The 14,980-nt window shown below is 47.9% G+C and overlaps 1 protein-coding gene across 1 annotated transcript in view; it reads right to left on the bottom strand.

Annotated features, from left to right (window-relative positions):
* Positions 1 to 9,163: 9,163 nt before the first annotated feature.
* LOC115557828 (retinoic acid receptor alpha-B) overlaps positions 9,164 to 14,980 on the bottom strand; it is an 8,311-nt gene continuing 2,494 nt past the window's right edge. Inside the window, exons 3-8 of the mRNA XM_030375939.1 lie at positions 13,038 to 13,198; positions 11,935 to 12,111; positions 10,975 to 11,179; positions 10,587 to 10,654; positions 10,010 to 10,100; positions 9,164 to 9,597 (exon numbers count right to left, since the gene is read on the bottom strand). Of these exons, the coding sequence (XP_030231799.1) occupies positions 9,299 to 9,597; positions 10,010 to 10,100; positions 10,587 to 10,654; positions 10,975 to 11,179; positions 11,935 to 12,111; positions 13,038 to 13,198 (1,001 nt within the window). The 3' untranslated portion in view covers positions 9,164 to 9,298. The remainder of the gene's footprint in view (positions 9,598 to 10,009; positions 10,101 to 10,586; positions 10,655 to 10,974; positions 11,180 to 11,934; positions 12,112 to 13,037; positions 13,199 to 14,980) is intronic.

The raw sequence follows: 14,980 nt of genomic DNA, 5'->3' as shown, positions 1-14,980 counted from the left end.
AGGCCGGCGGCAAGGACGATGAGGGCTCAGTCCCTCAGGAGACCTGCAGTGGCACAGAACCCCCTCAGAAGACCGGCAGCGGTGAAGGCGGAACCCTTCAGGAGGCCGGCGAAGGCGAGGTAGAGGGCGGGTCCCCTTAAGAGGAAGGCCAGGTAGAGGGCGGGTCCCCTCAGGAGGCAGGCCAGGTAGAGGGCGGGTCCCCTCAGGAGGCAGGCCAGGTAGAGGGCGGGTCCCCTCAGGAGGCAGGCCAGGTAGAGGGCGGGTCCCCTCAGGAGGCAGGCCAGGTAGAGGGCGGGTCCCCTCAGGAGGACAGGGTAGAGGGCGGGTCCCCTCTTGTAGAAGGCCAGGCAGAGGGCGGGTCCCCTCAGGAGGCAGGCCAGGTAGAGGGCGGGTCCCCTCTGGTGGACAGGGTAGAGGGCGGGTCCCCTCTTGTAGAAGGCCAGGCAGAGGGCGGGTCCCCTCTGGTAGAAGCGGAGGCCGGTCCCCCTCTGGAAGGAGCAGGGGGCGGGCCCCCTCAGGCAGGAGCGGAGGGCGGACCACCTCAAGCAGGCGAAGAGGCCGGTCCCCCTCTGGAAGGCGAGGAGCGGGCTCAGGAACCGGACAGGGCTCGGGGACCGGAGTCAGTGCGGGAGCTGGAGTGCCAGGAGGAACCGGGTGGTACCCCAAACTCTCCCAGCGATCTATTGCCTTCATAATAAATAAATCCTCCCACTCACGGCTAACTTGATCGTCCGCTGGGTCCATTGTCTTATTTATTTTGGCTATCAAATCCTCCAACTTACGGTCAAATTGCGCGTCCGCTGGGTCCCATCGTGACGGTGCTGTCATTCTGTTAGGGGAGGCGGAGGTGCAGGCAGGCAGGTAGGACCCAAACGCAGACGGTATTGAGGGTAAACGGCACTTTATTCAGGCCTAAAGGCTAAGGCACAGGTATCGGGGAACTCGGGAGACAACTCGGAACTCGGGAGACAACAGGGAACTCGAAAGGGAACAAGGAACACGGAACACGCAGGACTACAACCAACACTAACCACAGCAAACCACACACAAACCACAATGACAGCACACCGAACAAAGGAAAGACGAGGGCTTAAATAACAAACACAACGAGGAACAGCTGAGACACATTAGGGGAGGGAACAGTAATCAACACAGGAGGGAAAAACACAGGGAGACACCCACACCCTGACATTAAGGTTCTCGGAGTGAGACTTTAAGTGGCTGCAGCAGAAGTGTTGAGACGAAAGATGATATCAAGGGATTTATAGAATATTCCCATTCACATTATGATTCTTCGTCGTAACATCCGACCAAACATCCTTTACATTCACAGAGCGAAGATTATGAAAGTCCAGGCTCAGCAAGTGCTCCATCTCGTTGCACCTGCACCCAGCGGCTCGCTTGCAAGATTTTGGCCTGAAGTTCTTCCCAGACCTACACCCTAGCCATCCAACATGCATATCTGAGAATCAGGCCTCTCTTTAATAATGACAAAAAGTTATGAGAGAAACACACGTTAACTTTTTGTTATCTCATAAGCGGCGTGGTGCCGGCTCCTTTTGACCTTTTGACCCCCGACTTCAAAAACGTGGCCACAGGCCAGCTGTGTCTACACACCTTTAGCCACAAATGTACACCTCCATCCCACAAAAAAAATGGGGACTAGAAACTAACCTCTGTCTTATGTACATTTACTGTACTGTTGGAGGTCACGCCCCTTTGCCGACCTTTTCGAGATAGCTAGGGATGCTAAAATGTTTACACACATTTCCCGGGGCCCCGTGTACGACATATCCGAGATTTGGAGTTCTAGCCCTTAGAGAAAAAAAGTTTTCCCAAATGGAGTGTCATTTGGACAAAGCCCCTCAGAAGTGTAGCCTGCAAGACCTAATGGTTCAGAATGTGGTGGAAAAACAGTTTTTGAGATAGGAAGGTCCTACCGCCCTGAAATTTTAATACCTTATTCTAGGGCCTAACTGGGACCTCCGCACCGAAACTTGGCCCGGTCGGACCCAAAGGGCAGGAAGGGGGGGCCCTTCCTGCCCGAGACTTGGCCCGGTCAGACCCCGAAGGCAGTCCCCCCCTTCCTGCCCTCGGGGTCCGACCGGGCCCCGACCGGGCCCTCCCCACAGCGGATGTATTATTGTATTATATTATAAATGTATTATTATTATTATATATTTATATATTATCTTATATTATTATGATTATTATTTATTATATTATATATTATATAAATATATATATGTGGGAAATGCATCCTGGGATTTATAGCGGTTGCAAGTACACACAAACCACCTCCGATGCACGCGTACTTCGAATTGGAACAGTGCTCGGGCAACGACTGATGACGTTTCACGAGTCCACGAGCACACGAGCACGCACAAGCACGCGAATAGAAACGGAGGCGAGGACCGGCTTCTTCTTCTTCGCTGGTGGCCAGGCTTAGTTAATGCTAAATGATAACAACTGTACCGAGAGGTTGTGGCTGCAGCAGGCTAACCTGACAGCAATCTTAACAATACTTCACCCCTGCTCTCAGATATACGTGTTTCTAACACGATGATATCATTTAATGTTACATAAAGTAACGGTTTAATAACACAAACGCAGGAAAAACGTGAGCTGCTAGTTTAGCGAAAGAAGCGTCCCTAGTAACCTGACGTCGTTGAAACATGCGAGCGAGCCGATAAAATCTTCCCAATAACTATAAAACTAAAGATCAGACACAACCACTGACTGAATATTATGAAAGGAAAATGTACATTTCTCGCTAGAAATGTCATTAGAAACACGTTTAATGGTGTATCTGTCCTAAAATATTGCATTTCCCATTCAGATAATAACGATTAATATGGCTACGTAACAATTTCACCAAATGCTAGGAGAACGTATCGCCCCCTGTTGGTGCTATTCCCCCATTCATTTCGAATGGAGAAGGACGCGTGTTCAGGGTGACGCTTTGGTCAGGCAAAGCGTGAACCTGAACACGCCTTGCGATGTGGACACACGTATCTATCCTTACGCCTTGGCGTGATACCGGGTTGTGTGGCAACAGCCCTGTGGTGTGGCAACGCACTGTGGTGGGGTAACGCACTGTGGTGGGGTAACGCACTATGGTGTGGCAATGCACTGTGGTGTGGCAACAGCACTGTGGTGGGGCAACGCACTGTGGTGTGGCAACAGCACTGTGGTGGGGCAACGCACTGTGGTGTGGCAACAGAACTGCGGGGGGGCAACGCACTGTGGTGTGGCAACAGCACTGTGGTGGGGCAACGCACTGTGGTGTGGCAACAGCACTGTGGTGGGGCAACGCACTGTGGTGTGGCAGCGCACTGTGGTGCGGAAACGCACTGTCGTGGGGCAACGGCACTGTGGTGGGGCAACACTGTGATCTGGCAATGCACTGTGGTGTGGCAGTCGGTTTTTTTCAAAGTCATTTTTTCTTGTTAAATTAATTAGCATTTGTTTGAAATATACTCATGTGAAGAGAGAGGAGTTAAAACACATCGACATTAAAAACAGCATTCCCTAGAGGTCAAAGGTCACCAAATTCATTGAGTGTCACCATGATGTGGTCATGGGTCTCTGTACCAAGTTTGGTTATGATATGTCAAAGAGCTGCTCCTTAACAAGTGGGCCGAAAAGGAAAACCACTGGGGGTTCATGGGCCACACGGAGTAAAACTACGTGAATAAATCGCTACAAATGAATCGTACTTAAAGTAGTGTTAACTTAATATATATAATGCTACTACATGGAATAAACTTGTCAGACGCATTCCTTCCTTCTTGACTTTTAATTGTATCATTATAAAATATTTTGTTCTCACATATTTTGGACAGGTATTTAGAATTCAACAATGTAGTTTGAATCATCACAAAAAAGAACTACTGTACATATGAGACATTTTGAGCCAGTGAGTCAGTGAGAAAGATGCACTGCCTTGTTTGCCTAGTTTGGCTCATCCTGAGACACTCATGCAGCTTCTCATAGGTCATGGAGCAACGTGCCCTTGTTCTAATGGCATTCATATGAGAAAAGCTAGACTCACACGTATCGGATGAGCCAAACATTGTCAGAATAAGTGATGCCAGTTCCTGATTGTGGGGTACTGATACTGGCTAGTATCACCGGCTACACACAGAAACCTGATTTGCATGCAACTATGTTTCTCCTTTATTTTATTTATTTTTTGCATGCAATCTCTTGCGGGCCAGAAAAAATGTAAGAGGGGCCGCATTTGGCCCACGGGCCGCTAGTTGAATAGGCCTGCTCTAGTTCATGACATCCTCTATAGGCGCTCACAGCTGGGTGAGTTTCACCACCTCCTCATCGTTTCAACACACACTGAAACGATGACTTTGTCGTCCATGTTCTTTCTGCTTCTGTGCGTCCTCCGTCTCTCTGCCAGTGACATCGGGTCAAGCTCAACGCTGATTGGCTATCGCGGCTAAGCGTCATGCGTAGGGGCGTCCAAAGTACAATTTTTGAACTCCATGCGTTGGTGTGTTGGGCGCGTTATTTAGGTGCGTGAAACGCGTCTTACGCGCCTAACGCGCTGCTTTAGCGCGTGTAACGCATCTACGCGCCTTAACCAATAGTTCCCTATCCAAAAATGCCGATTTCCAACGCCTCTAACGCGCGTAACGCGTTCAGTGTGGCCGCACTTTTACACCGAATTCTGCGACCCACCGAAAAGTGTGACCCCAGGGGGCGCTGTTCCATATTTTTTGCAATATGCACGAGTTTGAAGCGTAGACAGGCATGACAAAAACATAAATAAAACAAGATCCCCCCCCAACCAATTACCTTTTTATTAAAGCTGTTTAATAATTACATTTGTTTTGATTTGATTAGCATTTTACAGACCCATACAATGATAGGGCGTTTAGTACGGTCCTTCACCGTTGCTTCTTTACCCATAAAAAGCTACAGTCAGTGTTAAATTACGCTGATTTACCTTTAATCATTTCCTATTATAGGCTACTCTGTAAAACGCTGTTTAGAATTAATGTTAGGATCAAGAAAAGAAAGACCCACCGTTGGGGGGAGATCTTATGTTTTATTTATGTTTTTGTTATAATGCAAACGTGCATGTTGCAGCGCCCACTGGGGTCACCCTTTTCGGTGGGTCGCAGAATTCGGTGTAACACCGCAACCGAACTGAATATCCGTTGAATATCCACTTAAAATTAATTCAACGCGGTATGGTACCCAGGCTACATTAACGCTAATAAGCAAAATAAATTCTAAATCCGGCTTTTCTTTGATAGACTCGGGAGTCCAAATTAAAACGATGTAGGTTTTTTTTTGGTCAAATACATGCTACTGATAGTGTTGCCAGATGGGGCAGATTGTGCGGGAAATCTGGCCCAATCCGGCAACACTCAGTGCCTGCTGATCTCAATGCACTTCTGCAGCAAGGCGGACGGACCATGTGTTGTGTTAGTGAGAACATCGTTTTGTGTCAGGGAAAGCTGGTGCGTTGTAGAGTTTGAGTCACCCCTCAAATGTTGCTAAAAGTTAACGAAGAAAATATATCAGCTGAAGTGCTTTTAGGAAAAAAAATGCATTATCTAGGGTTGTCTGAAAATATTCAGAATCTAGCAACTCAATTGCTAAATTGGTATTAGGGATGCCCCTTTCCTACAGCTCCACTAGGTGTCGCTGTTTACCAACATTAGCCACGATAGTGAAACAAACACGTTGGTTTCACAAACGTTTGTGGTTATCTACAAAAAAAGAGCAATTTCTTGTCTTTTATACATCTGCATCCACACACTAACACACACTAATATTTTTAATGTCGTAGTTGACATGCAGTACAAATGCAGTCTCCAGAGTATGGCCTAACTCGTCATTTATCAGGGAGGAAAGTGGTTTGTTGATATATCCAGTTATTGGCTATAACATTAGTGAAATTAATTCTTATTAAATAGAAAATACACTTAGGGAATGTACATAACACCAGTCCATGAGAAAAAAAGAGCCAGAGGCTGTTAAAAATCACAGTGAGGTAATTTATTCAGTTCAGTTCTAAGACATCACAATAGCAACACACTCTGACGCTGTGTTGTGCATCCACTTTCCTTGAGAAGGTTTAACGTGTTTTCGCTTTTCTTCAGCAGGTACAGACAGGTCCATTCTAAAACAGCTTGGTTCTTAATGTGCGTTCGGTGTGTTTCTGAATGTTGGTGGTTAGACTTTTAACAATAAAAAATTTAGTTTGGACAGTAGCTTACCAAAGTCCTTTATCAAACACATGAAGTCTGGTTTCCCAAAACACTGAAAATCACAAATCAATCTCGGGGGGAAAATGTGGGAATAAAAACAACTTGCAATTTTACATATCCTTGAGGTGCCATTATTTAGAAAGTAGCCTAAAGTGTTAAAGAAAGCTTCAAAACCACGTTTTTGTAAGCAGTTGTATATTTTACTGTTGTGCTTGCTGGTCTGTCTTCCTCCTACAACATTCACCCTGATCCAGATTGACACCATCATTACTAGACGCTTTTTCAAACTTTGCTGTTTCGTTCGTTTGAACCACTGAGGCAGTCCAACGCAGACCTGAAAGGAAAAGATTTGGGCAGAGCAGTAGTAGATGAGGCAGTGTTGTTGTAAGTCTTCTAGTGTTTTGGTGATAGAAACCAGTGTGTATTAGAAATGAACTGGTAACCTGGGTTACCTTTGGTCCGGCATTGATTTAATATTCCTTTGACATTTTCGTTTTTTGTTTTTTTTTTGGAATTTAAGGACAGTAGTAAAGTTTAAAATAAAAAATGTTTCCTTACAAAAAAACTAAAACAGAAATGCTCTTTGAACAAATTTCATAATGTCTGTTTTTCCTCATTTAAATTTAGAAAAAGAGTTTGGTCGAATTGAACGAATTCATTGAAAAACAGACCCAGTGTATTGTGGTTGGAAGCTGCAGACAGGGCTGCAGCCTCCAGTTTGCATTCACAATACCCACTTGAAGACCCAGGAAGTACATTCTCTCCCTTAACGTCTCTGAGAACATGTATGGTGGCTTTTTTTACATTTGGAGGCTTTCGACATCGTTTTTCTCTAAATGTGTGGTTGGTAATATGATGCAAAGATTGTATGTTTTTCCACAAATGATAATATTCTAGTCATGTCGTCATGGCATGCAAAATACAGATCAGAAAATACATACAGGGTTAGTTTGGCTTGGTGACCTGTTCAAACTGGCTAGTGAAGAAAAATAAGGTTGCCCCACACAGTGAGCACAGATAGTTTGAAAGCGACACACAGAGAACCACACCGTGAACACTGTGTGGTTCTGCCCAATTGTAAGACTTGTACATTAAAAACAAAGAAAACAGCAAACAGTAACTTACTATGTATCCACAAGTGTGCTAGTGTGAAAATGCTATGGCAGTTAGTGAGTGGCAAACACACAAAGTCATTATGCCCAATAAATCTCAATACAAACACAAGTCACCCGTCAATGTGGAAAACGGGAGCGTATCTATGTTCCCCGGGTCCTATGTTCCCCGCTTTGTATGTGACCGGGGAACATAGGCAGCTAATCTTCTTTTCGTAGGATGGTAGGGGCAAGTACCGCCTTTTTCACCTCTGATTCGCCTGTGATTGGTTAGAATGGCTCTCCTCCGATTGGTTATGGTTAGGGTTAGGTTTAGGGTTAACCCTCACCCTAACCCTAACCATAACCCTAAACCTGACCCTAACCCTTTGCACCCGGGGAACATAGGACCCGGGGAACAGAGGGATGACCCCGTAGAAAATCTGTTAGCCGCGAAATACGTGTCGTGCTAACCAGGCTGTGGCTATATTGGCAATGTAGCAACACAGTCGTGCTAATGCTAACGCTAACACCGTCTCTGCACGTCGTTGGCCTTACGGCCTTGAGGACAGAAACTTCTGGTTAAATGCTATTTTCTGATTGAACAAAACAGTGGAGATGAAGGAAAACAAAAGCCTCTTATTTAGCTTTTTCTTCGCCTCTTTAATCTCTTCTAATGTCTGAGAGGTAAGCCCACCCTGTAGGTGTTTCGGGACAACATTTGGTTTTGGTTTGTGTGTTGATTTGGGTCTCGATGTTGTGTTGTGGTGCTGGTGACGTTTATGTGACAGGAAGTATTGTGTCTGTGCTGGGGTGAATATATTTATATATATTTTATATAATATATCAACTAAATATCTACATGCTAACTCTGCATCATGAGTCTCCATTCTGACAGCCTACTTTACTGAGCTGTCACCTGCGTCCCCCCGTCCCCCCCCTACCCAATATGTACAATAGAATTTCCACAAACTCATATACTGTACAGGTATTTTTACATCGTCTCTTCCTCACTTTTTATTTTTTCTCGTTGAAGAAAAATCAAAATAAACCATGACAAGGTGGAGAGAAGGAGTATCAGTCCGTCCTCCGCAACGCACATTCTTCAAACCAAACGACCGCAGGGTACATCCGTCCGCACATTCAACTCGTCCGGCCATCGCATACGAGCCAAGCATCTGGTGGGGCTGGGGGGGGGGGCGGTGGGGGTCTGTGTCTGTTCCGGTCCTCCCCTATACAGCTCGTGTACCTGACTGAGATCGGATTCACCGTGGCATCGCCGTGGCTCCGCCACCGTTTCAAAACCGGGAGATTAACGTTTTAGGAAGATGGCCACTTCCTAAATTCTGTGAAGGAACAAAAACAAAAAGCGCGATTCGACCCCACAAGTTGGTTCTGCTGGTGAGTTTGGGAACTTTATCAGGGTTCATGGTTCAGCTGCTTGTTAAGAGTGTCCCGAGGCGGGGAATCTATGCTGCATTCCGTTTCTGGACGATTCAGTGTTTTTGCCTTTTCGGCCGACGCTCCATCATATCATCTTGGGTCTGTCCGCGTTCACCCAAAGACGCAAAGTTCTTCTCCAACCCGTCTCGGTAAGCATGGAGGTGTGTGTGTGTGTGTGTGTGTGTGTGTTACAGTGTCTGGGTGTCACGGCGGGAATCGGCCAGTGTCATCCTTTCCGTTTGAACCGGGTATATTTACACGCTTTTCCCGTCGCACCGTTCTGATCTCAGCGCAAATATCTGTGAGGACCGATGAGTGGAGAGGGGCGGGACGTCTGTGGGCCCCCGCCCCCTTTTATCCGCTAACACCACCACCGCCACGCCGGGTGGTGCCACGGCATGTTTCACCGCCGCGTGGAGGGACGAAGAGGTGGCGGCGGGGGGTCCGTGGTGGGGGGATGGATGGATGGATGTGTGGAGGGTTGGATGACCGACAAAGTGGATGGGTGGGGGTGGGGGCGGTGTGTTCTCAGGGGATGGGGGAGGGTGCGCACGGGGAGGAGGAAGAGGAGGAGGAGGAGGAAGGGGCGGGCGACGGCGCGCCCGTGCTGCCGCCGCCGCTCGCGGGCGCGTCCCCGGCGTCGCGGTCCTTCCTGCCCCTCCTCCTCTTGCCCCCGGCCCCCGCCAGCCCGTCGTCGGCCCCCTTGCCCCCGCCCCCCCCCCCGGCGCCCTGGCCGTCCAGGCCCTCCGAGCTCTCCAGCATCTCCTGGATGAGCGGCGGCATGTGGCCCGGGATCTCCATCTTCAGCGTGATCACCCGCTCCGCTCCTGGGGGGGGAAGAACGGGCAGAAAGAACCGTTGAGCATGTGACGCCCGGGGCGAACGCTGTGTGCTGATTGGCCGACCGTGAAGGTCCGTTTGCACAAGTGATTGTTGCTGTTTTCGGACTCCCGGAGATCTATAATATCTAATACTATGATATACTATCTCCATAATATCATATATATAATATCAAGGCCAAAAGCTGTGTGTGCCTCTGCATGATGTTATGAATCTTAAAGTCTGCGTCAGATTCTCCGACGTCTCTGGGACTTTATCTCGACCACGGCTGAGAAGGAATTGGCGGAAAGAAACGTTGGCGTTCACAAGAGGTAAGCCCCTCCCTCCTACACTCGCGCGAGTGTTTTTGGAAGTTTGCGCGATCGACGCGCAGAAAGGTGTGACACGAGCGCGTCTTACCCTTGACGCTGATGCTCCGGAGGTCGGTGATCTTCATCAGCATCTTGGGGAACATGCTGGGCTTGTCCGGCCTCCTCCTCCTCACGTAGATCTACGACGGCAGAAGAGGATCGGGGCTTTAGGAGGATTTCTTGCGACTGGCTGTTCAAACACCCTCACTACTTTTTAAATAACACACCGTGTTTCATTGCAGGTGCGAGAACATTTTATATTCAAGGCTGGAGGCTTGCTTAAGCATCTTGTTTACGCTACTGTTGGATATTAGTCTGTTCAGGTGTGAAATACACAGACATTTCCTTTATTACATTTTCATTTAGGGTATTTAGCAGACACTTTTATCCAAAGCAACATACAATAAGTACATTTTCTCAGAAGAAAGAGAAACAACCATATATCGCTGTCGGTACAGGATGTTCATAGAACCAAGCCAAGCCCTTACAGTTGTTAGGTTAACCCATTCCCCGCATACAAGAAAGATAGCTAGGATAGGACGCTACACAATGCCAAGTGCTATTTTTAAGTACAACGTAAACATAAGTGTGCACATTAAGCGCCCGTTAAATGTAGAGTGTAGTACCTTCAGAGCCTCCAACAAGGGCTCCTGAAGAACGTCCACCTTATCGGACTGCTCCAGGTCCTGTCGGTCTGCGGACACACACACACACACACACACACACACACACACACACACACACACACACACACACACACACACACACACACACACACACACACACACACACACACACACACACACACACACACACACACAAACACACACACACACACACACACACACACACACACACACACACACACACACAGAGACAAGCACACACGCACGCACAGAAACACACACACACACAAACAAATTAATTAGAATTTGGCGAAAATGAATAATGGCTGTTCGTCAAACCTTTTATAACCTATGTTGTCGTTCCTGATTGTCTCTGAAGCGTCAGTACCTCCGCACAGCAGGCAGATGGCGCTGAGCAGGCCGGTCTCGGCGTCGTCCATCTCCAGCGGCAGCAGCTGGCTGGCGAAGCTGAACACCAGGTCGGTGAGCGGCCCGAAGCCCGCGTTGTGCATCTGGGTCCGGTTCAGCGTCAGGCCGTCCGAGAACGTCATGGTGTCCTGATCCGGGGTGTAGCGCGTGCAGATACGCAGGATCTGGGGTTGGGGGAGGGGGGGGCAGGTTGAGGAGGTTAGTGGGAGTAACAGATAGTGGCGCTGGGAGAGCCATTTGAATGGGATGACCGGGAGATGGCATGGTTTGCTTAGAGGAAGGTGCATCAAGCCTAGTATGGACCCAAGCTCACTCATGCATAGTTGGCGTAGAGGCTGGCTACTGCCCAGTGAGCATTCATGGATATAGAATAGTGAGCAAGGACGAGGGCTTTAACATAGCATAACACATGGTTATAACATAATTAGCATAAAAGCTGATTACATTCCATTAAGCAGACGCTTGTATCTAAAGCGACACCCATTCACACATCGATGGCGGAGTCAACCATGCAAGGCGACAGCCAGCTCGTCCGGAGCAGTTAGAGGTGCGAGGTGTTTGGAAGGTTGCTAGTTCGATCCCCGGTTCAGCCAAGCGAAGTGTCGAGGTGTCAGGGACACCTCGACACACTTCGCTTGGTTGAGCCGGGGATCGAACTAGCAACTTCCCGGTTTCAAGGGCTCTACCTCCTGAGATAAGGCGAGCCCCTCTATAGCATGATTACAGCATCTTTAACAAAAACACGGCTAATCTAGTTGACACTTATACGACGGTTAAGAAACCATGCAAGGCGACAGCCAGCTCGTCGGGAGCAGTTGGGGTTGTGCCTTGCTCAGGGACACCTCAACACCTGCCACCCATAAAAACAAGAAGAACCGAAACAACGTCGGATGCTTAAAGAGACGGGAGGCCCACTCACCAGGATGTCCAGGCAGGCGGCCTTGAGCAGGGTGATCTGGTCGGCGATGGTGAGCGTGGTGAAGCCGGGCAGCTGCTTGGCGAACTCCACCGTCTTGATGATGCACTTAGTGGACAGCTCGCTGAACTTGTCCCACAGGTTGACGTCCAGAGCCACGCGGTGCTCCGCGCTGTTACTCTGAAAGGATCAGACGGGAACACTGTTGACTTTTTTTTCTCCGTTGAATCTTCTCTGGAATGTTCACCTGAACTCTGCCTTGCCTCCTCCATTACCACCCGCACTTATTGTATGTCGTACGTCCTGCAACTTAATGTACGCACTTATTGCATGTTGCACGTCCGTAGTACTTAGCATCGTGTAGCGTCTTATCCTAGCTATCTTTGTTGCATACAGGGAATGAGTTAATCAAGTGATTGTTAGTGCTTGGCACTTGGTTCTATGAACATCCTTACTCAACCGGCAGTGAAATAATGTTGCGTCTCTTTCTTCTGACAAATGTACTTATTGTACGTCACTTTGGATAAAAGCGACGTACAATAAGCTTTCTGCTAAATGCCCTCAATGTAAATGTAAATGCTTTCCCCTTTCCACACACTAAAGCCTGAACGAACACACATACACACACACACACAGACACACACACCGACACACACACACCCACAGACACACACACACACACACACACACACACACACACACACACACACACAAACACACACACACACACACATCCACAGACACACACCAACACACACATCCACAGACACACACACCCCCACACACACACATACACACACACACATCCACAGACCCACACACACACACAAATCCAGACACACACACACACATCCACAGACCCACACACACACACAAATCCAGACACACACACACACACACACACACACACACACACACACACACACACACACACACACACACACACACACACACACACACACACACACACACAAACACACACACACACACACACACACACACACAGACACACACACCCACACACACACACAGATACAGACACACACACACACACACACACACACACACACACACACACGTGCGCGCGCGTCCAGGCGGCCCCTCACCGTGGTGTACTTCCCCAGCTGGCAGAGCGAGGGGAAGGTCTCCTGGTGGGCCCGTCGGACGCGCTCGATCATCTTCTCCTCCTCGGCGGTGAGGACGTACACCTCAGACGGCTCGGCGCGCTTCTCCTCCTTCTTCTTCTTGGCCCGGTCGTTTCTCACCGCTGGGGGGGGGGGGGGGGGGGGGGGGACACACACTGTCAGAGGCCTGAAGGTCTGACGGACAGGTCGGCGATGGCCGGTGTGTGATGATTTAATAATAATTTGAATACGTTCAGCTTTTCTAAATGCTCAAAGTCGCTTAACAGAGTGAACAGAATACAATTATTTAACAATACTGTATATAAATCAAAAGATCAAACAGGATAAAAACAGGTAGCTAAAAAAATGAAATAGATATATTAAACCAGGAATAGTTAAAAGGTGGGAGTGTAGAGAAGGGAAGGAGGTTGTGTGTTGAAAGCGATCTTGAAAAGGTGGGCTTTGAGGGCCGGTAAATAATGGGCGTGTGCTATTTACGGGAGGATCAAGGAGTTGTGTTCAGCAGGCCCGTTCGTGCCGTATAAGAGAAGATGACCACTGATAGCAACCGCAGGCTAGAAGAAGGCCTTTTTTGGTTAATCAATCGACTACGTGCATTGAATTGGTTTAGGATGGCAAGGAGACCCCACCAAAACAGCTTGTAGTGTGTTTTATTAATAGGAATCCTCTCTGTCAGAGCATGGCACTGCATTGGCTAAGCAACACCCAATGACACCACACAGCCACTAGAGGGGGCTGTGGGCACAGGTTAGGAGAGGGAGGACAGAGGGGCGTGGTAAACTGGGAGAGAGACACACAAACACACACATACATATGTTGTATACATGCATATGTGTGCGTATGTATGTATGTATGTATGTATGTATGTATGTATGTATGTATGTATGTATGTATCAGTGGCGGCTGGTGGTTTTTAAAGTGAGGGAGGAAGGACTGCGCGCTTGGTTGCCATTGGCCTGCTTGCACTGTTGGTGTATGGTGGCATAAGAATGTGAGACTCAAGTTGTTTCAGGGTGTTTTGGTGAACTACAAAATAGCAGGGAGGGAGTTATGTGAATAAAATGTATACAAAGCCACCAGTGGCATCACTGTAATTTGAGAAGGAAAGGATGCAAAGCATATTAGTCAAATCAGGCCTACTATTGATTTGTAAAAGTAAATAAAAAAATCTGGGCCTATCATTGGGCCTATTTTTGCCCTCACTGACTGTAGTTATTAGCTATGTTTATTTTCAGTAACAATTGTTTTAAGAAAAGACTCAAGAACCAAAGTGATGCCATTTAAAATACATCATGCTCTGAATCATTCACTAACACCCTTTCCACAATATCAAACAGAGCGGTCAGAGTAACAAACTAGTAAAAGAACAACAAGAACGGTAATGCTACCAGTAAGCCATGCGTACCTAGCAAACCATGTGCCACTCACAACACTGACGTTGCCATTACTTCTTGTGACCTTGATTTTGGGAAGTGGTCTACCTCTTTCTTTGGTCGCTAACTTAGCACTGTAAGTGAATGAATGGAATGATTTTTGTAACAAGACATTAACAATGTCCTCCGTTTCCAATGTTTCCATTGTGCATTTCGGATCTCGCTATCGCAGATTTCACTTGCTCTGCGTCTGCAGTGAGCACCGCGGCAATGCAGACCGGGTTTGTTATCGACAGCGTTGCCAGATTGGGCAGATTTCCCGCCCAATGATCATTTTTCCAGCCTAACATGGTTAAAAGTAGCACAATTGGGTGGGAAATCTGACCAATCTGGCAACACTGCTCAACATCCAGGGATCCTGCTTATTGGTTCATAGCGCAGACGGATAGATTTTTGCGCGAATCAGACCCCTTAAGGTCCCACCCACTCAGAGGAGGATTTTCCTCCTCTCTCCCATTGAAACCCATGTTA

Source organism: Gadus morhua, chromosome 2 (assembly GCF_902167405.1).
Source record: "Gadus morhua chromosome 2, gadMor3.0, whole genome shotgun sequence".
Classification (NCBI taxonomy): Eukaryota; Metazoa; Chordata; class Actinopteri; order Gadiformes; family Gadidae; genus Gadus; species Gadus morhua.
The sequence above is the reverse complement of the archived record's forward strand: the minus strand, read 5'-3'. Positions and strand labels throughout refer to the sequence as shown.